The 20,307-nt window shown below is 51.6% G+C and overlaps 1 protein-coding gene across 1 annotated transcript in view; it reads left to right on the top strand.

The window, feature by feature from the left end:
• Positions 1–20,307, top strand: part of NKAIN1 (sodium/potassium transporting ATPase interacting 1) — a 179,624-nt gene that overhangs the window by 128,949 nt on the left and 30,368 nt on the right. Inside the window, exon 2 of the mRNA XM_065421899.1 lies at positions 14,910–15,047. Coding sequence (XP_065277971.1) covers positions 14,910–15,047 — 138 coding nt within the window. The remainder of the gene's footprint in view (positions 1–14,909; positions 15,048–20,307) is intronic.

Genomic DNA, 20,307 nt, shown 5'->3' with positions numbered 1-20,307 from the left:
CCCCAACCTCCAGCCCTGAGCCACCTCCAGCACCCAAACTCCCTCCCAGAGGCCGCACCCCAAAACTCCTCCCAAGCCCCAAACCCCCTGCCCCAGCCCTGATCCCTCTCCTACACCCAAACTCCCTCCCAGAGCCCACACCCCCTCCCGCACCCTAACCCCCTGCCCCAGCTTGGAGCCCCCTCCCACACTCCAAACCCCTCGGCCCCAGCCTGGAGCCCCCTCTGCACCCCAAACCCCTCATCCCTGGCCCCACCCCAGAGCTTACATCCCCAGCCATATCCCTCACCCTCCCACCCCCCACACCCCATAGGGTTGGAGGTCGCCAGCTCGACATGCCACTGCAGCTGCTGCCCCCTCTCTCATCCCATATCTGATTTTGTTTGGCGGCTGGTTCAGCCGGGCTCCCGGCCCCTCCTGCACCTAATTGCTTCGCTCTCCCTGCGGCAGGTTAAGTTGCCATCTCTGTACTGGCAGGCGAGCAGCGACGTGGCTCTAATCTCGCTGCCAGCTCAGGGAAGCAGAGGGCGAAGCCGCGTCCGGGCTCTGAACAAGGTCAGCGTCAGTTGGCTTCCCGGGGGCAGGGGATGGAAGGCTGAGCACTGCTGGGGATTGCGAGCTGGGGGGGGGTCTCAGGCAGCAGCTGAGGGGGGTCCCTACCAATGCCCGCTCCTGCTAGCGGGGAATGTGCTCGAGTCCCAGCGCAGTGCCAGGTCGGCTGTGCCAGCCCGGAGCAGGCTGCTGCTCGTGATCCTACCCCGAGCTGCAGTTAGCCAGGGACAGCAGCCCGTGGGTAGAGAGCCCCGTCTCCCCTTCTCCCTCTGCCTGCATGGGACGCCGCAGGGACCAGACCAGTCTCAGATCCCCCCAGGCTGCAGGCATCATTTGTCTGGGCAGCTCCACTCTGCCCAGGTGCAAGAACCCGGCAGGTTCTTTAGGGTTGGAGCTCCCCAGCCAGTAAGCTCCCTGTCCCTATAGCATGGTGGAGCTCAGCTAGGTACAGAACTGCCCTGCCTTTGGTCACTGGGGGCCATCCCTGTCCATTGCTGAGGACTCGGCTTGGCCGCTGGGGTTGTGGCCTTGTTTTGTTTCACTTCACTCTGTGCAGGACGCCGTGAGGGGTGATGCATGGGGACAGGGCACTGGACTGCCTCTCAGGAGGCCTCCCTCTATTGTATTCCCAGCCATGCTGCTGACTTCTTTGGTGCCCATGGGCAACTTGCTGTCTGTCTCTATGCCTCAGTTTCCCCATCTGTAAAATGCAGGTAATACTGCACACTCACCTTTGAAAAGTGCTTGGAGCTTTGCGGATGAAAAGTGTCATATAGGAGCTGCCTACTCCTTTTATTATGGAGCATATTACAGAGCAAGCCAGTCACACTCGCGAATGAAGACTTTATATTTGTTCTTTCTCTGTCTGTTATTTTCCTTAATCTTAAACAGACTTTAGCCAGGCTGAAAGACTGGTGATTTGCTGTTGGTGGTGTAACTGTGCACTGCACACCACTCAGCATTTACCTGCCAGGCAGATGCACTGGAAAAATTTGTAGATGCAATTAACAGACTTCACCCATCCGCAGGGAGACTGTCTCATTAGCTGCTAATTTTGCCTCTCCCTGTAATGAAGAGGGATTTTTGCTGCGTGTTTCAATTAGATGCTTCCAATCTCCCTAGAAATCTCATTTTGACTCCTTCAAACTGTCCCAGCTTGACAGCCTGGAATGAAGGAGTCCTGCTGAAATGCAGCCTGTACTGCCCGCATGTAAACACGCTCACCTAGTCTAGCTGTTCATAGTGAAATCCCTCGGAAGCCCTTGCTAGCTCCATCCCCAGAGTCGGAGGCTTACGTGATCACCAGAAGCTAGCAGCCTTTTGGTCTAGCTGCTTGTAAGCAGCTCTGTCAGCAGCCCCCAGATCGATGGCTGGCTATAAACCGGCGAGCGCCACGCTCCTTGTATCATTTATTATTTACATTCCTCAATTGAAAAGATTTACAGCCCGGTTGTGTTTCCCACGGCCCTTTCCTGGGCGAGTTTGAACAGGGCCGAAGTGAATTTGGCTACAGCGCAAACAGCCCATGCAGGCCTGCCTGTGCGTGGCCATTTGGCATGAGAACGCTGGTTTGTTACGCCACCTGCAGGGTGGTTCAGCCGCCGTTTTCACTGAAATCTCAGTCGCGCCTGCAAGGCAATGCAGATGCTGTGACGGGTTGGATCACAGAAACCCCCTTGGGAGCTGCCACCTGATGTGCCAAGACTACCTTTGCTCCTGTTTTCCCTGCCAGCTCAGGACTCCAGCACCCTGTCTTGCTGAGCCAGACACTCCCGTCTGCTCCAACACAGACCCAGGGTCTGAATCACTTGCCCCAAAGCTGCAAGTTTACCTGAAAACAGCTCACAGAAGTGTGCTTGTCTTTAGCACTCAGATGTCCAACTCCCAATGGGGTCTAAACCCAAATAAATCCGTTTTACCCTGTATAAAGCTTATGCAGGGCAAACTCATAAATTGTTCGCCCTCTATAACACTGATAGAGAGATATGCACAGTTGTTTGCTCCCCAGGTATTAATACATACTCTGAGTTAATTACTAAGTAGAAAGTGATTTTTTTAAATACAGACAGTAGGATTTAAGTGGTTCCAAATAGTAACAGACAGAACAAAGTAAGTCACCAAGCAAAATAAAATAAAATGCGCAAATCTATGTCTAATCAAACTGAATACAGATAACCTCACCCTCAGAGATTCTTCAGTAAGCTTTTTCTCAGACTGGACACCTTCCAGGCCTGGGCACAATTCTTTCCCCTGGTACAGCTCTTGTTCCAGCTTAGGTGATAGCTAGGGGATTCTTCATGATGGCTCCTCTCTCCCTTTGTTCTCTTCCACACCTTTATATATCTTTTGCATAAGGCGGGAACCCTTTGTCCCTCTGGGTTTCCACCCCCCCTCACTGGAAAAGCACCAGGTTAAAGATGGATTCCAGTTCAGGTGACATGATCACATGTCACTGCAAGACTTCATTGCCCACTTGCCAGCACACACATATACAGGAAGACTAACAGGTAAACACAGCCATCTGCAGACAATGGTCCTGATTAATGGGAGTCATCAAGATTCCAAACCACCATTAATGGCCCACACTTTCCATAATTACAATAGGCCCTCAGAGTTATGTTTTATATTTCTAGTTTCAGATACAAGAGTGGTACATTTCTACAAATAGGATGATCACACTCAGTAGATTATGAGCTTTGTAATGATACCTTACAAGAGACCTTTTGCACGAAGTATATCCCAGTTGCATTATATTCACTTATTATCAAATCTTTATAAAACTATCCCAGTTACATTATATTCACTTATTATCATGTTTTTATAAAACCATATAGACTGCACAACGTCACACCCTCCTCCTGAACTTATTGCCAGAGACTTGGACACTGACCATGGCGGAGGCAGTATACCTAAAATTCGTTTTTGGGCTCCCCTGTGGGGCAGACACTCCTGTGTCCCCCAAAAGGAAAAGAGACCCTGATCCAGCTGTAGGCTCACAGCTACCAGCTATGAGAGACCTTTAGCTGGCCAGCAAAATCCCCCCCACCCCCTTCACTCAGGTTGGGCTTGCTTCCAGCTAGAGTCCTTGGGGTTTGTTCCCACCGCAGCAGTCACCAGGACCCCAACTTCCAGCTCCAGGATACATGTCTCTGTGCACCTCTTCCACTCCATTACAGCCAGGTCATGCTTCTGGGTCTTACTTGCTTTGTCTCTTAAGTCCAGGCTGGTGGGCAGCCTTTTCTTTTTCCAGGTCAGCCTTTTCCCTGGCAAATTGTACATCAATTTCCATTTGTCTTCCCTTGAGACCATCACTCGATGAGCTGGGATACCACAGAGAACACCCTCCTGCCAGAACAGGCACCCCTCCCCTCCTGTCTTGCTAGGTTAGGCTAGGTCTACACTACCCGCCTGAATCGGCGGGTAGAAATCGACCTCTCGGGGATCGAATTATCGTGTCTCGTCGGGACGCGACAATCGATCCCCGAATCGACACTCTTACTCCACCAGCAGAGGTGGGAGTAAGTGCCGTCGACGGGAAGCCGCGGAGGTTGATTTTGCCACCGTCCTTACAGCGGGGTAAGTCGGCTGCGATACGTCGAATTCAGCTACGCTATTCGCGTAGCTGAATTTGCGTATCTTAAATCGACCCCCCCACCCGTAGTGAAGACGTAGCCTTAGACACTCCAGTCAGCTTCAGCACAGACAGAGGTTGGGCCACACCCATCTGCAGTTCACTGAAACTGAGATGCACTCAGCTCAGGGGCTTCTTAGTTAACAGAGACATTCCCAGCGCCCATTGTTCAGTCTTTCTGGGCAATTTGCAACTTGTGTAGTTTTAGCTTCTTTTGATCTTCATTCTTATTTTGCTTCCTTTTCTGTCCCTACTTCCCTTTCTCGAAATAAGCAAACAGAAAATAAGAAACCAGTAACCACTTTGTCTGTTCTCCAGCCACCACACTTAAAACTCACTTAAAATCACTACCAGTATCTCAAAGCAATCAGCTGTGCACAGATCCTGCTCGACTACGCCACTGTGACAAGTTGGATCACAGAAACCCCCTTGGGAACTGCCACCTGATGTGCCAAGACTACCTTTGCTCCTGTTTTCCCTGCCAGCTCAGGACTCCAGCACCCTGTCTTGCTGAGCCAGACACTCTCGTCTGCTCCAACACAGACCCAGGGTCTGAATCACTTGCTCCAAAGCTGCAAGTTTACCTGAAAACAGCTCACAGAAGTGTGCTTGTCATTAGCACTCAGATGCCCAACTCCCAATGGGGTCTAAACCCAAATAAATCAATTTTACCCTGCCTAAAGCTTATGCAGGGCAAACTCATAAATTGTTCGCCCTCTATAACACTGATAGAGAGATGTGCACAGTTGTTTGCTCCCCAGGTATTAATACATACTCTGAGTTAATTACTAAGTAGAAAGTGATTTTATTAAATACAGACAGTAGGATTTAAGTGGTTCCAAATAGTAACAGACAGAACAAAGTAAGTCACCAAGCAAAATAAAATAAAATGCGCAAATCTATGTCTAATTAAACTGAATACAGATAACCTCACCCTCAGAGATTCTTCAGTAAGCTTTTTCTCAGACTGGACACCTTCCAGGCCTGGGCACAATTCTTTCCCCTGGTACAGCTCTTGTTCCAGCTTAGGTGATAGCTAGGGGATTCTTCATGATGGTTCCTCTCTCCCTTTGTTCTCTTCCACCCCTTTATATATCTTTTGCATAAGGCGGGAACCCTTTGTCCCTCTGGGTTTCCACACACACACCCCCATTGGAAAAGCACGAGGTTAAAGATGGATTCCAGTTCAGGTGACATCAGGGCAGGCTCTGGCTTTTTTGCCTCCCCAGGCAAAAAAGCCTCCCGCCGCCCCCCAGCGGGGAGCGCGGCAGGGGAGGGCGCCGAGCCCGGCCGCAGCCCCGCTCTCCCCGGCCAGCCGGAGCGCCGCGGGGAGGGCAGCGAGCCCGGCTGGGGCCCCGCTCTCCCCAACTGGCCGGAGTGCCGGGAGGAGGGCGGCGAGCCCGCCGCGGCTCCGCTCTCCCCGGCGGCAGGAGCGCCGGGAGGAGGGCAGCGAGCCCGGCCGGGGCCCCGCTCTCCCCGACCGGCCGGAGCGCCGCGAGGAGGGCGGAGAGCCCAGCCTGGGCCCCGCTCTCCCCGACCAGCCGGAGCGCCGCAAGGAGGGCGGAGAGCCCGGCCGCGGCCCCGCTCTCCCCGGCCGGCCGGAGCGCCGGGGGAGGGCGGCGAGCCCGCTGTGGCTCCGCTCTCCCCGGCGGCCGGAGCGCTGTGGGGAGGGCGGCGAGCCCAGTTGCAGCCCCGCTCTCGGGCCTGAGCGCCGCCCCCCTCCAGGTGCCACCCCAAGCACATGCTTGGTAGGCTGGTGCCTGGAGCCGGCCCTGGGTGACATGATCACATGTCACTGTAAGACTTCATTGCCCACTTGCCAGCACACACATATACAGGAAGACTAACAGGTAAACACAGCCATCTGCAGACAATGGTCCTGGTTAATGGGAGTCATCAAGATTCCAAACCATCATTAATGGCCCACACTTTCCATAATTACAGTAGGCCCTCAGAGTTATGTTTTATATTTCTAGTTTTAGATACAAGAGTGGTACATTTCTACAAATAGGATGATCACACTCAGTAGATTATGAGCTTTGTAATGATACCTCACAAGAGACCTTTTGCACGAAGCATATCCCAGTTGCATTATATTCACTTATTATCAAATCTTTATAAAACTATCCCAGTTACATTATATTCACTTATTATCATGTTTTTATAAAACCATATAGACTGCACAACGTCACAGATGCAATACACAAGGCACACTCCATGCCTAGGAGGATAGTGCTGGCTAGTGGTTAAGGCAGCCAGGCCTCCTGGGTTCTGTTCCCTTCTCTGCTACTGGCTTGCTCTTTGGCCTCGGAAAAGTCACTTCACTTCCCTGTTCCTCGCTTTTGCCCATCTGTAAATGGGAAAAATACAGGTGTGCCGTTCTACTGCACTCTGTCAAGAGCCAGCTGTATGAAAAATGCCAAACAGGACATAGCATGGAGCCAGTGCCTGCCCCGTGGATTGACAGTCGCAGATACAAATGAATTGAGGCATTCATTAAGCCTCAAATAGCAATAGTTAATCTACGTCGCCCCGGTGAGACAGGAGAGAGAGACATTTTATGGCTGGGGAAAGTGTGCCTGGAGAAGCGGAGTGACCAATGCGAATCAGCAGCAGGACTAGGGAGAGAACCTCGGCGTCCCCACTCCCAGCTTCCTCGTCAAGCCATTAGGAACGTTCCCCGGTTTGTGATGATGGGAACTGGGATGGGTCTGGGACAGGGAGAGCCTGGGTTGTGGCGAGTGTGTGGAGATAGAAATCCAGTGGATTATAACCCCCATTCTTCTCACTGCACCCCGGTACCAAGATGAGTCCGGCCCGGCCCTGTTTGTGAATAATCCCAGGGAGTTCCAGGACCCAGTGCACTGAGTCATTCCCGGGCAGGAGACTTTGCCGAATTGGGGCCTCAATGACTGGTGCACTTTAACCACAGCCTGGAACATTTGTGAGCAGGCAGCCCAGCACCCGGAGGAGATAGGCCAAGACGCTGAGAACAGCACTTGGCGTTCGAATGCCCAAGGAACATGGCTGATTTGCCAGGCTGGAGGAACCCTTTGTCTCTGCAATAGGTCTTTGGTGGGTTTAGTGGGGGCAGGCCTGAGCTGCCGCCCCCTTTGACAGCTGCGTGGCTGTGCACATCTGGCTCTCTGCTTCTCTGGCAGATGTTACCACCCTGCCCCTCCCTGCAGAACACAGGATGGGTGAGTGGCTGTGTTAACCCATCAGCTCAAACCGGGAACCCACCACAAGCGGAGCCAACCTGGGCTTGAGATACCGGGCTCTGAGAGCAGGACAGGCAGTGCCGGTTCGTTAAGAGTTGCTTCTCTTACCCTGTGCCCATTCTAAGTGCATATTGGATTCTCCTAAGGAGGGGCATCATGGAGCTGGGGCCTGGACCCCCTTGGGGATCAGCCTCTGGGGAAAGGGAGAGGAGCCACAGAGTGGGCGGGGTGTGTGTGTCTGGAGCCAAAGGACTGAGGCAAGATGAGAACGGCTGAAGGCCGAGGGGGCGCTGGCAGGTTTGCTGACATACTACAGAGACCGGTGCTGCAGCCGAGTGCAGGATCCATCTCAAGGACGTTACAAACAAGGTCAGGGCCCTGGCTGGAGACAGGCAGGGAGTCGGGTTTGGGGGAGGGGACAAGCCCTCCCGTCTGAGCAAGGCAGCTTAGGCTTATTCTCATTTCTACTCCATGAGTGCCAGAGGCTCCAAGCGAGATGAGGGCCCCATCGTGCCAGGCGCTGCCCAGACACATTGTGAGCGACAGACCCTGCCCTGAAGCGTTTGCAAAAGCCCTGATCCAAAGCCAAGTTAAGACAATTGACTGAATCTCTCTGGAGAGTCTTTCCAGGGGCTCTGGATCGGGTCCTGCACAGAACAGACAGAACTATTGTCCCGGTCGAGATTCAGTGACTCGCCCAAGGCCACACAAAGTCTGTGGCAGAGCCAGCCGTCCCGATTCTGTATCACAGAGGCACTTACAGGCCCCAGCTAGCTCAGGGCCTCCTCACGCTGGGCACTGCACAGACACACAGCGGGAGCCAAGGGGTCCCCATCTGAAGAGGAGACACAGAGAGGTGAAGTGGTTTGCCCAAGGTCACATAACAGGTCAGCAAAGAGCCAGGAATAGACCCCAGCTGCTCTGAGCCCCAGGCTGTACCCACTAGACCCTGCTCCCTGTCCAGCTGGGCGTCACTGTTAGAGGGATGTGAGTTCCCGTTCCCCACCTAGGGCTGCCACCCATCCAGTCTGGGGTTTGGCTTGTGTGTCCGGGTGCCATTTGACAAGCCCTGATGTCTGGGGGGGGTTTAATCGGGGGGAAGGCGGAGATGGGCCGGGGCCTGGGGGAAGAGTCAGAGAAGGGGGCAAGGCCTCAAGCGAAGAGGCGGAGAAGGGCCTGGGGGAAGAGGCGGCTTAAGGATCCCTTTACCAGCCATTAGAAAGCTGGCAAGCCTCCCCCCACTAGCCCAATCGTCCTTCCTCTGCAGGAAGTTGCAAATTAACCCGGTCCAGGGAATGTCCTGTCCCCGCATCATCATGGAACCCCAATAACTGGTTAACATTCCACTCGGGGGTCTGCTCGCCAGGCACCACAACCCCCGAGATCAGCTGCTGCTTCATCACAAGAGTCTTTCTTGAGCCCTCACAGATGGGTTCCTCCAGGCAGGAGACTTTGCATCACACGCTGGGACCACCTTGGATTGCTGAGTGGGGGGGAGGGGCAGTAAATCCCAAGAGCCCAGCTGATAAAGGTGCCCCTAACGTGAAGCATAAATAACACTTGTTAGCCGGTGACACACGCATTTCACTCAGCCCATTAAATGCAGCCATCGAAAGCAATAAAGCCTGCGTCCCTCCAACTAATGAAATTGGCCAACGCTCTGTGTTGATTTTTGTCTGAGTCGTTTTGGTTTGCAGTAAATTCTGCTCAGCAGCACTATCCGTGTGGTCATCCCCATGCTGAACTTCACTTCGCTTGGAGCAATGGCGCTTAAATAAAGATCGCCTGGTAGGGCCACGGAGAAGCAAGAGGGGATTTGGGGGCTCGTGTCCCACTGGGCTTTTCACGATAAACTCACTGTTTACTGCACAGTTATAATTCATCTATAGAAAATGCTCACTCCAGCCAAATGAGCTCTGAGAGATGGGGGGGTTGAAGTGTTGGTTTGAGAAGTTACATGGGATGCAAAGTAACAAGAACCCCTAGCCTCTATTCACCAGCAGTGCTGAAAGCAGCTTACAAAGGAGGTAAACCTGATTTTACTGGGGACACTGAGTCACAGAGCGAGGAAGTAACTTGCCCAAGGCCATCTAGGGACTAAGGTGGGAATAGATCCCAAGAGTCCTAGTACAGGGTGCTGTCCACTATGCCATACTGTGTCCGTGTATAGCTTGCCAGACAGACATAATATAGCTCCATACAGAAACAGATCAAAGCTTGTGATACTGAGCAGGGTAAAACTGGGGGTGTAGTGAGACCCCCTTGAGAGAGTGAAGAGACAGGACTGGACTGTGATGCATATAAATGTAAAGAGGATTCTTTATTGAGGCTGCTGCACATAGACAGACCCTGTGGTTCTCCCTGGGTCCCAGTCTGTGCTGCCTAATGTCACTGCACAGGGTGTCCCCTAGGCCTGGCCTGGCCTGGCCAGTTGTTATGAGAACACTCCAGCACATGCGACAGATGGATTGGGTAGGAAGGAAAGTCTTTGAGCAGCAACTAGTGACCCCAGTGTACTTCCTCTTTCAAAATGGGCTGCGGAGAAATGCAAAGGGAGATCCTTTGATGTACTGCCCGCTCCGAGCGTTCAGAAATCATAGCTGGCCACAAACAGTCATGAAATTGCCTTAAAAATCATGAGATTAATATGTTTCTGTGTGTATATATATATACTTTTAAGTTTCTGAGCCTTTAATGTTCAGATGTGCCAGCTTTTCTCTGCAGCCACAGGGACTAGAAACCTGGGGCCAGGTCTACAAAGGAATTTAGCAGAGCTAGGCAGAGACTGGAATTGCCGTTTCATGGGAAATTCTGCCATTTCTAAATTCATTTTCCTTTCAGATCAGAACAAAATACAAAGAATTTTGACATGTCCTCTGCAAAGTGAAATGAAACAAAAATAATTTTAGGTCAATCAAAACATTTCGTTCTTACTGTGACATGTTTCAATTTGTAAATGTTTTTATACGAGAAAATAAAATAAAATTTAAAACAAAAAGTCATTTTGAAATGAAAAGTTGAAATGGGCCTTGCCAAAAATGCCCAAATGGAACATCTCAACCGTATGGAAATGCTTTTTTTTTTTAAACAAAAATCAAAACAAAATTTCATTGACATTGACATGTTCCTGCTGGTAGTTTTGGTTTCTGTGAAATGGCATTTCCCCTATGGGTGCCTACTGGGAGTTACAGATGTGTCTATAGGAGTTATGTACCTACCGCCAATCGACTTTCAATGCGAAGCAAGCCCCCAACCTGCTTAGATGTTTGTAAATCTCACTAGGTGCCTGTCTGCACCTTTAAGTGCTTAAATACCTTTGCAAAGCTGGTCCTTACTCCTCTTAAATGAAATGGAGAATCTCTCACCTCCAAACCTGGGACTTTAAGAACAACGCCAAATTCAAGACTTGTGGTAACAATGTGTGTTATAAAGAGGTTGGGCTAGAACTGTGGGGGGTCTCTGGCAAGCAGTAAAGGGGTGAGAGAGAGCCTGGTAGTTAATTTAATCCATCTAGTTGATCGTAAATGTTGAGCTGCAATTCATTCCTGGACACGGCTGCAAAACCCATCTGAACAGAGCCCCTGGGCAGAACTGCCTTCATGCTTCTGTTTGCTGAGCGGACACAACAAATGCATCACATGATCTGCATGCAGCATGTTCACTGGGACCGGTTTTTGCAGTGGAAACCTCTTTGCACCCTATTACTCCATCACCAAGAAAAGCTCTTTGGTTTCATTTTTAAGGGTATTATTATTTATTATTTGTATTGCAAGAGCGCCTAAGGGCCGTGGACCAGAGCCTGACTGTGCTAAGATCTGTACAGAACCAGAAGAATTGTGTTTTAAGAGTCTGCTCTGCTACCTGATGCTGTATGTCATTTATGAAGCAACGCAGGAGGTTTGCAATAAATTCAATGCAGCTCTGATAGACTCAGGGTGTGGGCCCGTGCGTGCGTGTGTATTATATGTATTCTATACCGTTAGTTCTCCATTAGATCCAAAATTGTAAAGTCTAAGTGTATTTTCTAGAGCTGACCAGAAAATGAACATCCCCCCCAAATGTAGGTTTCTGGTTTTTCAATGAAAATCCAAATAATTTTTTCAAAAACATGGGGTGGAGGAGGGGGGTTGTGATTTCCTCATGTTACGAAGCATAGGCAATCCAGGGAAGGGGGAGAGTTATTCGCAACTGGCTGGAGTAGACTATGCAGCACCGGAGGTCCCTTACACAGACCTAGCTGCTCCTGGGGCAGTTGCAGAATAATAATAATAATAATCCCTAGCTCCTATATAGCACGTGGCATCAGTAGATCTCAAGGGGCTTCACAAAAGAGGCAGTATCATTGTCCCCATTTTACAGATGGGGAAACTGAGGCCCGGAGAAGGGACGTGACTTGCCCGCAACTGCATCCCCCTAGTGATGGGGTTGATGCAGATACTTGCGTTTAAAAATCTCAGGCTGCAGCTCAGGGAAACACATTTTCAAATGCCCCTTTTTGCCTTAGCGCAGTCACGGTCGAGAGCATTGGTGGTCAGATGCTCCTGCCCCACAGAATTGAAGGCTAAAGGCCCAACTCCTGCCGCTTTTTGCATGCAGGCCCAGCACTCCTCCAGGATGCAAAAAATTGCAGGATCAGGGTTTAAAGCTTTTCAGCCAACACGTATAAGCTTCAGTGGGGACACTTGGGGAGAGAGACAGAGACACAGACCCAACACCAAGTGCCAGGAATCATGGCCGAAAAACATGAGACTGGCTTAAAATTAGTAAAGTGTTTATTTTCCTTGCCCACTGGTATTTAGGAGTCATGTTTTCAAGCTTTTCTCTACAGCCACCACATATATATATGTGAAAGATGTGATTCCCATCTAATCCCGTGACTCCAGGTGCTGGGGTTTTAAGAAAAACACTAAGTATCTGACAATGAAACCTGGGAGTTCGCAAGGCTTCCCCCTCTTTTAAACCTTTTCTAAAACGAATTCTGTAATTAAGGATAATAGGCCTGAAGCCAATAACAAATACAAAGCTAAATAAAGAATGGAATAGTAGGCAGAGAAACAAATACCGAGACGGTCTTTAATTTTACATGCATGCAGAAATCTCTATGCAATATTTAAAACCGCATCAAAGCCTAATTTATAGATTATGAAAGACAAGTGCCATTAAAAAATCATGGCGGTAAACAAAGCGAATTCTGTACATAAAGAGCAATGAATCGTGAAGTAACAGACTGATTTGGAGGTAAAGGTGGCACAGCTCGAATTTTCTACTGTCCTGTAAAGGACCCTCGGAAAGCCACTTGAAAATATCAGCTGTTCTGCTGTATTGATTTCACAGAGTTTCCCTCAGTCTGGGCTAGGAAACTTTCCCTGAAGCAAATGAAACTCAGGGATGAATCTGGCCCTGGCAGTTCATTCCGGGTTTTCCCATTCGTCTGTGCCAAAGAGGCGAGTTCAGCGAGCGACCCTAGTGCCAGTGCACTGGGGGAAGCTGGGGAGAGCAACTCCTCCTCCAGCGCTGCAGAGCGGCAGGTCATTGAAGGACATTTAAATAGAAGAATTAACTGAGCTAAACATGACAAGTCTCACTTCCATTATTATCCCCTTGAGTCTCCAAAGCCCAGCCCTACTCTTAACCTGTAAGCTAAGTCACAGGCTAATGCCCAAACCACTGTCCTCTCCGTACACTGCTCTTTGCTGCCTGAGCCCACCTGAGCCCAGCTTTGCCATTGTCTTCACTAATACCAGGGCTGTGGCGGTTCTGAGATGGAACGCAGCTTCCAGACCTCCTTACACACCTCCTGTCCTGCTGGGAGGGAGAGTCTTTCTTTACAGGGACCCATTGCTATTCAATGCAATTCACTGCAGGACGAACCCCATCAGATGGCTCAGAATCAGAAAAATGGATCCGCGCCTCTTCCATCGTTGGGGAAGTTTGGACCCTGACAGGGCCGCCCAGAGGATTCAGGGGGCCCGGGGCAAAGCAATTTCGGGGGCCCCTTCCATAAAAAAAAGTTGCAATACTCTAGTAACATGTATTTGGAAATGTAAAAAATAACCAGTGAAATACATTCAAAAATTATTTTTTAATAATTTGAAAATACACAAAATACATTATTTAAAAACATTAAATGCTTTAGTACATTTGCAATTACATAATGGGCTGTGGCTGGGTGATGGTGATGGTTGGTGCCAATGGGCTGTCGCTGCCTGGGGGTGGCGCTGCTGTTGCCCAGGGCTGGGTGGGGAGCTGGGCTCTGGGTCGGGGGGTGCCCAGCTCAGAGGGGCTGTGCTCAGAGCTGGGGGTCAGGGCTGTGGGGGGATGGGGTTGGGGGGTGCCCGGCTCAGAGGGGCTGGGCTCGGAGCTGGGGGTCAGGGCTGTGGGGCGGGGTGTCCGGCTCAGAGGGGCTTACCATGCTGCTTACTCCCGCCTCTCCTGGAGCCTCAGTGTGCCGCGTCCAGGAGCGGCCCTGGACAGCGCTGCAGCGGCGGGACCTGAGCTCTTCCCGCTCAGAGCCGCGTGGTAAGGGGGTGGGGCTCCAGTGGGACCTGAGCTCGCAGCCCCGCGGGAGGAGCTCAGGTCCCGCCGCTGCAGCGCTGTCCAGGGCCGCTCCTGGATGCAGTGCGCCGAGGCGCCGGGGGATGGGGGAAGTCAGAGGTGGGGGGAGCCTCCGACATTCTTGTGGGATCAGGGTCCAGGGCCGCCCCACTTCCCCCCCCCCTCCCGGGCGGCCCTGGACCCTGATCTGAACTTCACAGCTCTGGCCCATCCCTCTGTCTCTCACTGCCCAGGGACAAGCTGCAGCTCCTGTCCCTGCAGCCAAGAAGGGCATTCGGGAACATCCGTCTTTGCCATCAGCTCAGTGCGTCCGTGCACCTGGCTTGCTGCTGGAGAGCTGAGTGTGAATTGTGCCCGGAAAGTTTCACAGACTCTCTGCAGTTCATGTTTATAGATTCATAGATTCCAGTCCCAGAAGGGACCATCACACTTATCTAGTCTGACCTGTATAACTGTATAACCTGTATGACACGGGCCAGAGAACTTCCCCCAAATCATTCCTAGAGCCGAGCTTTGAGAAAAAACACCCCGTCTTGATTTTAAAATTGCCAGTGATGGAGAATCCACCATGACCCATGGTAAATTAGTCCATTGGTTTTGCTAGGGAGGCACTTGCTCCCGGTCTCTTAACAAATCAGGGGCCTGTGGCCTGCAGTGGGGAGAGGTTCCTACCTGCTGACCCCATGAGCTCTTGGCTGCCCATTCCCCTGGCTCAAGTCTCCCCAGTCCCTCCTTCTCCACCTCCAGCTGGGGATCATTCCTAATAAATCCTCCCTGCTGCGATGTATTTGCCGGACGCTGGACGATGAATCATGCAGACATTTCAGTCTATTGTAACTAATTGTCCATGGGATTTCCCATTAATTACATGATACACTTTGCCTTTAATGTCCTGCGAGCCGCCGTGCAATGAGTAATTCTCTGCTCCGTCCCCCTTTGTTCTTTTCCAGATAGCAGCGCTGGAGAGGCAGATCTTCGACTTCCTGGGCTATCAGTGGGTGCCCATCCTGGCTAATTTTTTACACATTATGGCTGTCATCCTGGGCATCTTTGGGACCATCCAGTACAGATCCAAATACCTCATAATGGTAGGTTCAAGCGGCCAGCCGGTGCACCCTGCCTGCTAGCGCATCTCTTTCGCTTCCAGCACTTTGGACAGCACTCCGCAGGTCTCACTGCGAGCGGCTTTACTGCTCGGGGGCTATCGGCTGGCACCAGCCGGCACTCAGGAGTAATGATGATAATTTCATCGAATCATAGAATCTCAGGGTTGGAAGGGACCTCAGGACGTCATCTAGTCCAACCCCCTGCTCAACGCAGGACCCATCCCCAGCTAAATCAAATTTGTAGTGGCCCAGATTGTGCCAAGGAGATCCATGCCGGGAGAGGCCCTGCATGCCCCACGAGAAACGGGGAAGTCAATCACCTCTGCATCACCATCCCCCTCTGCTCAGCACCCTGCCGAAGGCTCTTCACGATCCTCATGGAGGAGAGGGCGGGACAGGGCTGTGTGCTCCTGGAGAGATTGCTCAGAAGCAACAGAAAGATCCCTCCCATTGGGTCGCAGAGGCAGCTTGTTGCCAACTTCATTAGTACGAAGGGTCCCTGTGTACGTGTAAGGGTTACACCAGGCCCGCCCCTGTCTGTTGTTATGAAGTGCTGTGCGACCTCTCCCGGGTCTGTGAGCTGCTCCAGCAGAGAGCGAGAGAGAGAGCCGTGTATCAACGCTGGAGAGAGACCCGGGGGCAGTGGAGATGGGCAGCCTGGCTGGAGTTTCATGGCACACTCAGGACTCAGCCCAGTTCATTAACAGGTTCATTGAGGCTTTTCAGTCCTTACAGTCACAGGCCCTGCCCCCACCCTGACTCCGCCCCCTCCCTGCCCCTATTGGATCCCTCGCCAAAACCCTGCCCTGGCCCCGCCTCTTCCCCAAGCGCGCTGCGTTCCTCCTTCTCCCCCCTCCCTCCCAGGCTTGCCGTGGGAAACAGCTGTTTTGTGGCGCAAGCGCTGGGGGGGAGAGGGGAGAAGCAGAGGCAGAGGTGAGCTGGGGCGGGGGGGGCGGGGCGGGGAGCTGCCAGTGGGTGCTCAGCACCCACCAATTTTTCCCCGTGGGTGCTCCAGCCCCGGAGCATCCACGGAGTCGGCGCCTATACTTACAGTGGCCATAGGTGCAGTTTTGAGGGACCCCAAGCTGAGTTAAAGTGAAGTTCTGAGTGACCGTAGATCAAGGTATGATTCAATTTCCAGTAACCGCAGACCACGTTATGGTGCAGTTTCAGGTAACCCCAGGCTGAGTTAGGGGCAGTTTCAAGTGACCCTGAGCTGAGTTATAGTGATGTTTCAAGTGACCCCCAGGCCAGGGTATGGCTCCATGTGGGATCTGCTGTTTCATTTGGTTTAGACAGAAAACTGGGTGAAACTGGCTGTTTGAGCAGAGTCTTATTCTGAGATTTGAGGTTCACTTGAAGCTCAGGGATAGTGACCCCCTTGTGAATAGCCACAAAGAAAATGAGAAAAGACAGAGGGGGGGGGAGGGAGAGGTTTGGGGAAGGAGGTGACAGGAGGGGGAAGCTGATTGAATGTGGAGCAGGGTGGGAATGAAATGGGGGTGAGGTTTTTCTTCCAGAATCCCTCCCCCATGCCTGCTCCTGGGAGTGGGCGGCAGGAGCAGAGGGAGCTGAGGAAGCCAGCCACACGGCGGCGCAGATGGTTGAGAAGCTGCTGATGGAACGTCTGATGCAACGAAATCAAACCGTTTCATGGGCACAGACTGATTTTGCTGAAATGTTTGACAAAAAACCCACTACCTTTTGTTTCGATAAAGTCAAAGGGCTCGGATTCCACCTGATTGTTTGGACTCTCATGTTATATGATATTAAACTCCAAGCTAGACAGTCAAAGTGAAGCGTTTGGACTGCAGAACAAGGAGTGATGGTCTCAAGTTGCAGTGGGGGAGGTCTAGGTTGGATATTAGGAAACACTATTTCACTAGGAGGGTGGTGAAGCACTGGAATGCGTTACCTAGGGAGGTGGTGGAGTCTCCTTCCTTAGAGGTTTTTAAGGTCAGGCTTGACAAAGCCCTGGCTGGGATGATTTAGTTGGGAATTGGTCCTGCTTTGAGCAGGGGGTTGGACTAGATGACCTCCTGAGGTCCCTTCCAACCCTGATAGTCTATGATTCTGTGATTCTATGCTGCGCTTTGATAAGCTCGTTTCGATGTTTCATGGGAAATTGCAATATGCCGACGTTTTGTTCCAGTCTGGGCGGAGCGGCCAGCCCATGCTTCAACTGGCTCTGCATGGCAGGGCTTTGGCCTTTCCCCCAGTGCTCTCGGTTCCTGGTGCTGGGCGATCAATAGATTCAGGGACCTTAAATGTTACTGCCCCCCTTGGTGCTGTGCCCAGGCACATCCCCACCCCCAGCTGCTAACCCTCCAAGGGGTCCACGCAGGCAGGGGTCTGGCCCGTGCTCACGAACCATTCCACTTCCTCCATCCCCGGCAACCTCGCCACGCCCCTACCCCCCCCGAGGTCTGTGGATTTTGCTGGACAGTCTCTCCACCTCCCCTGGGCCAGAAACTGAGGGCAGAAGTTCGGGGCTGCAGGAGGAGGTACAGGGAGGAGCTCCGGAAAGGGGGCATGAGAGAAAGGAGATGTGGAAAGAAGGATGAGACACAATTATACCTGAAAACATGTCCTTTTCCCGGAGTAGCTTGAACCAGTTCCCCCGTTCAGGGACCTGATTTAAGCTAAGCCAGCACAACAGTTCTTTTGCCGGTATAAATTGCATCTCCCCTAAGGGGGGGTCACTGGTACAGCTAGATCAGCAAACCCTTTCTCCTGTAGGCAAGGCCCCGGATAAATAATCCCAGTGCTGACAAGCCCCAAAGCTTTCTCAATGATGCTGTAATTCCCAGCCAATTATCTGGGAAATGTGGTCAAATGACTGTAGCAGGGGCCAACCATCAGCTAATTCATCCTATCTACCTCTCCCAGGGGACAGTTCAGTTACCATTATTATCCTTGTTCTACATTGTGTGAATGGCAGCGCAGAGTGCAAGGCACGGGGAGTCAGGAGCGCTGCCCCTGATTTGATGCATGACCTTGGACAACTCATGCCTCAGTTTCCCCACCTGTGAGACAAGGAAAACAGTCCTGATCTAATACGCCAGAGGAAATGGGAGGATCTTCCCAATGTTTGTGAAGCAAAACTGGTAATAATATCACACTTAGCTCTCAGAAGCTGTAGATCTCAAAGCACTTCACAAAGGAGGGTAGGATTTGTTATAGATGGGGAAACTGAGGTACGAGCGTATCGACAACTCGCCCAAGGTCACAAAGGAGGTCTGTAGCACAGCCAGGACTAAGGACTGAGGGCTCTTGTTGCAGCCCATGGGTCGCAATGCCCTCCTCTGCTGGCGCTCCGAATGACAGCACCATAAAGGCTGTCATGTGACATCGTGACTTGTACGGTAGAATTCAGTCAGTGTCTCGTTCTGTGCCGAAGAGCTCTGGAGAAAGCCTTGAGCATTTCCTCTCCCATCTTGTTCTGTACTGGGCCCTGGTGAGAAGCGGAAATGCCTCTACAAGGGCAAGGTTGGTAAAGCTGGGCTTCAGCATTGATTTTAACTACTGGAACCACTTCTTTACCATAGGGGATTTCTGCTTTCACCCCTCTTGGCCCCTTCCTGTGATTCCCCCCACGCCTGGTTAGGGAGGAGAGGACGAGTGTGTTTGGTTGACTTTGTCTGGTCTCTGTCCTCTTAGAGATGGGCCTGAGCTTTGACGTTCAGATCCCGCTCAGGCTTTCCCTGAAGTCTGGGAGCGTTTAGATGAGAGAGGGGTCGATGCTGGGGGAGAAGGTTGGTCTAGAACCCTTCTCTGGTTGATTCAATTGAAGTTTATTAGCATAAAGCAGGTAGCTTAATCTAGAGGCCTGAGTCCTGACCACAGGTCTAGGAGCCAGGAAATTTCATGTCTGATACTGACGCATTGCATGACCTTGGGCAAGTCACTTTGCTTTGTGTGCCTCTGTTTCTCCATCTGTAACAGGGGGATAATAATACCTATGCACCCATCTCATAGAATCATAGAATCATAGAATATCAGGGTTGGAAGGGACCTCAGGAGGTCATCTAGTCCAACCCCCTGCTCAAAGCAGGACCAATTCCCAACTAAATCATCCCAGCCAGGGCTTTGTCAAGCCTGACCTTAAAAACCTCTAAGGAAGGAGATTCCACCACCTCCCTAGGGAACTCATTCCAGTGCTTCACCACCCTCCTAGTGAAAAAGTTTTTCCTAATATCCAACCTAAACCTCCCCCACTGCAACTTGAGACCATTACTCCTTGTTCTGTCATCAGGTATCACAGAGAACAGTCTAGATCCATCCTCTTTGGAACCCCCTTTCAGGTAGTTGAAAGCAGCTATCAAATCCCTCCTCGTTCTTCCCTTCTGCAGACGAAACAATCCCAGTTCCCTCAGCCTCTCCTCATAAGTCATGTGCTCCAGCCCCCTAATCATTTTTGTTGCCCTCCGCTGGACTCTTTCCAATTTTTCCACATCCTTCTTGTAGTGTGGGGCCCAAAACTGGACACTGTACTCCAGATGAAGCCTCACCAATGTCGAATAGAGGGGAATGATCACATCCCTCGATCTGCTGGCAATGCCCCTACTTATACAGCCCAAAATGCCGTTAGCCTTCTTGGCAACAAGGGCACACTGTTGAGTGTGTGTGGCAGTGTGTGGGAGTGTGTGTGGCATTATAGGGTTAATTAGCTGATATTTGTAAGGTGCTGCAGGTATGTGATAAATTATAACAGATTTTCATTTCCAGAGCCCAGTATGTTTTGGGGCCAACAGATTACAAACACTGGGCCTACTCACCTTGTCCCTGCTTCTGGTTTAAACCAGGGGTGACCCCACTGAAGTTTGGTGTAAATCTGGTGTCTGTGAAAGCAGAGCTGGGTCTATTACTCATTAAACAATGCATTTGCTTGTGCGTGCTGGATAGCTGCAGGCAGCGATGGGAGCTCATGCACCAGCCCGGGTTCTGCATGCCCAAACGTGTGGTGCATGTGGCTGTCTCTTTCTGCAAGGCCCATGTGCGTAAGGCCTGATCCAAAGCCCCTTGAAGTCAGCAGAAAGACTCCCCTTGACCTCAGTGGGATTTGGCTCAGGGCAGAAAGCGGGTGCAGAAGAAATCTGAACGCTGTTGGTCTCTTTCGGATGCCCTGCCCGAGGGCAGAGCCCCCTGGAAAAGCCCCACGCCACTGCCCAGCTGCTTCTCTCTCCTGCTGCTAAGGGCTGTTTTGCCCTTCTGCATTTCTGAGCCTCTGTTTCTTTCTCTC

Source organism: Emys orbicularis, chromosome 23, assembly GCF_028017835.1.
Source record: "Emys orbicularis isolate rEmyOrb1 chromosome 23, rEmyOrb1.hap1, whole genome shotgun sequence".
NCBI classification, from domain to species: Eukaryota; Metazoa; Chordata; order Testudines; family Emydidae; genus Emys; species Emys orbicularis.
This window is presented reverse-complemented; position numbering and strand designations above follow the sequence as displayed.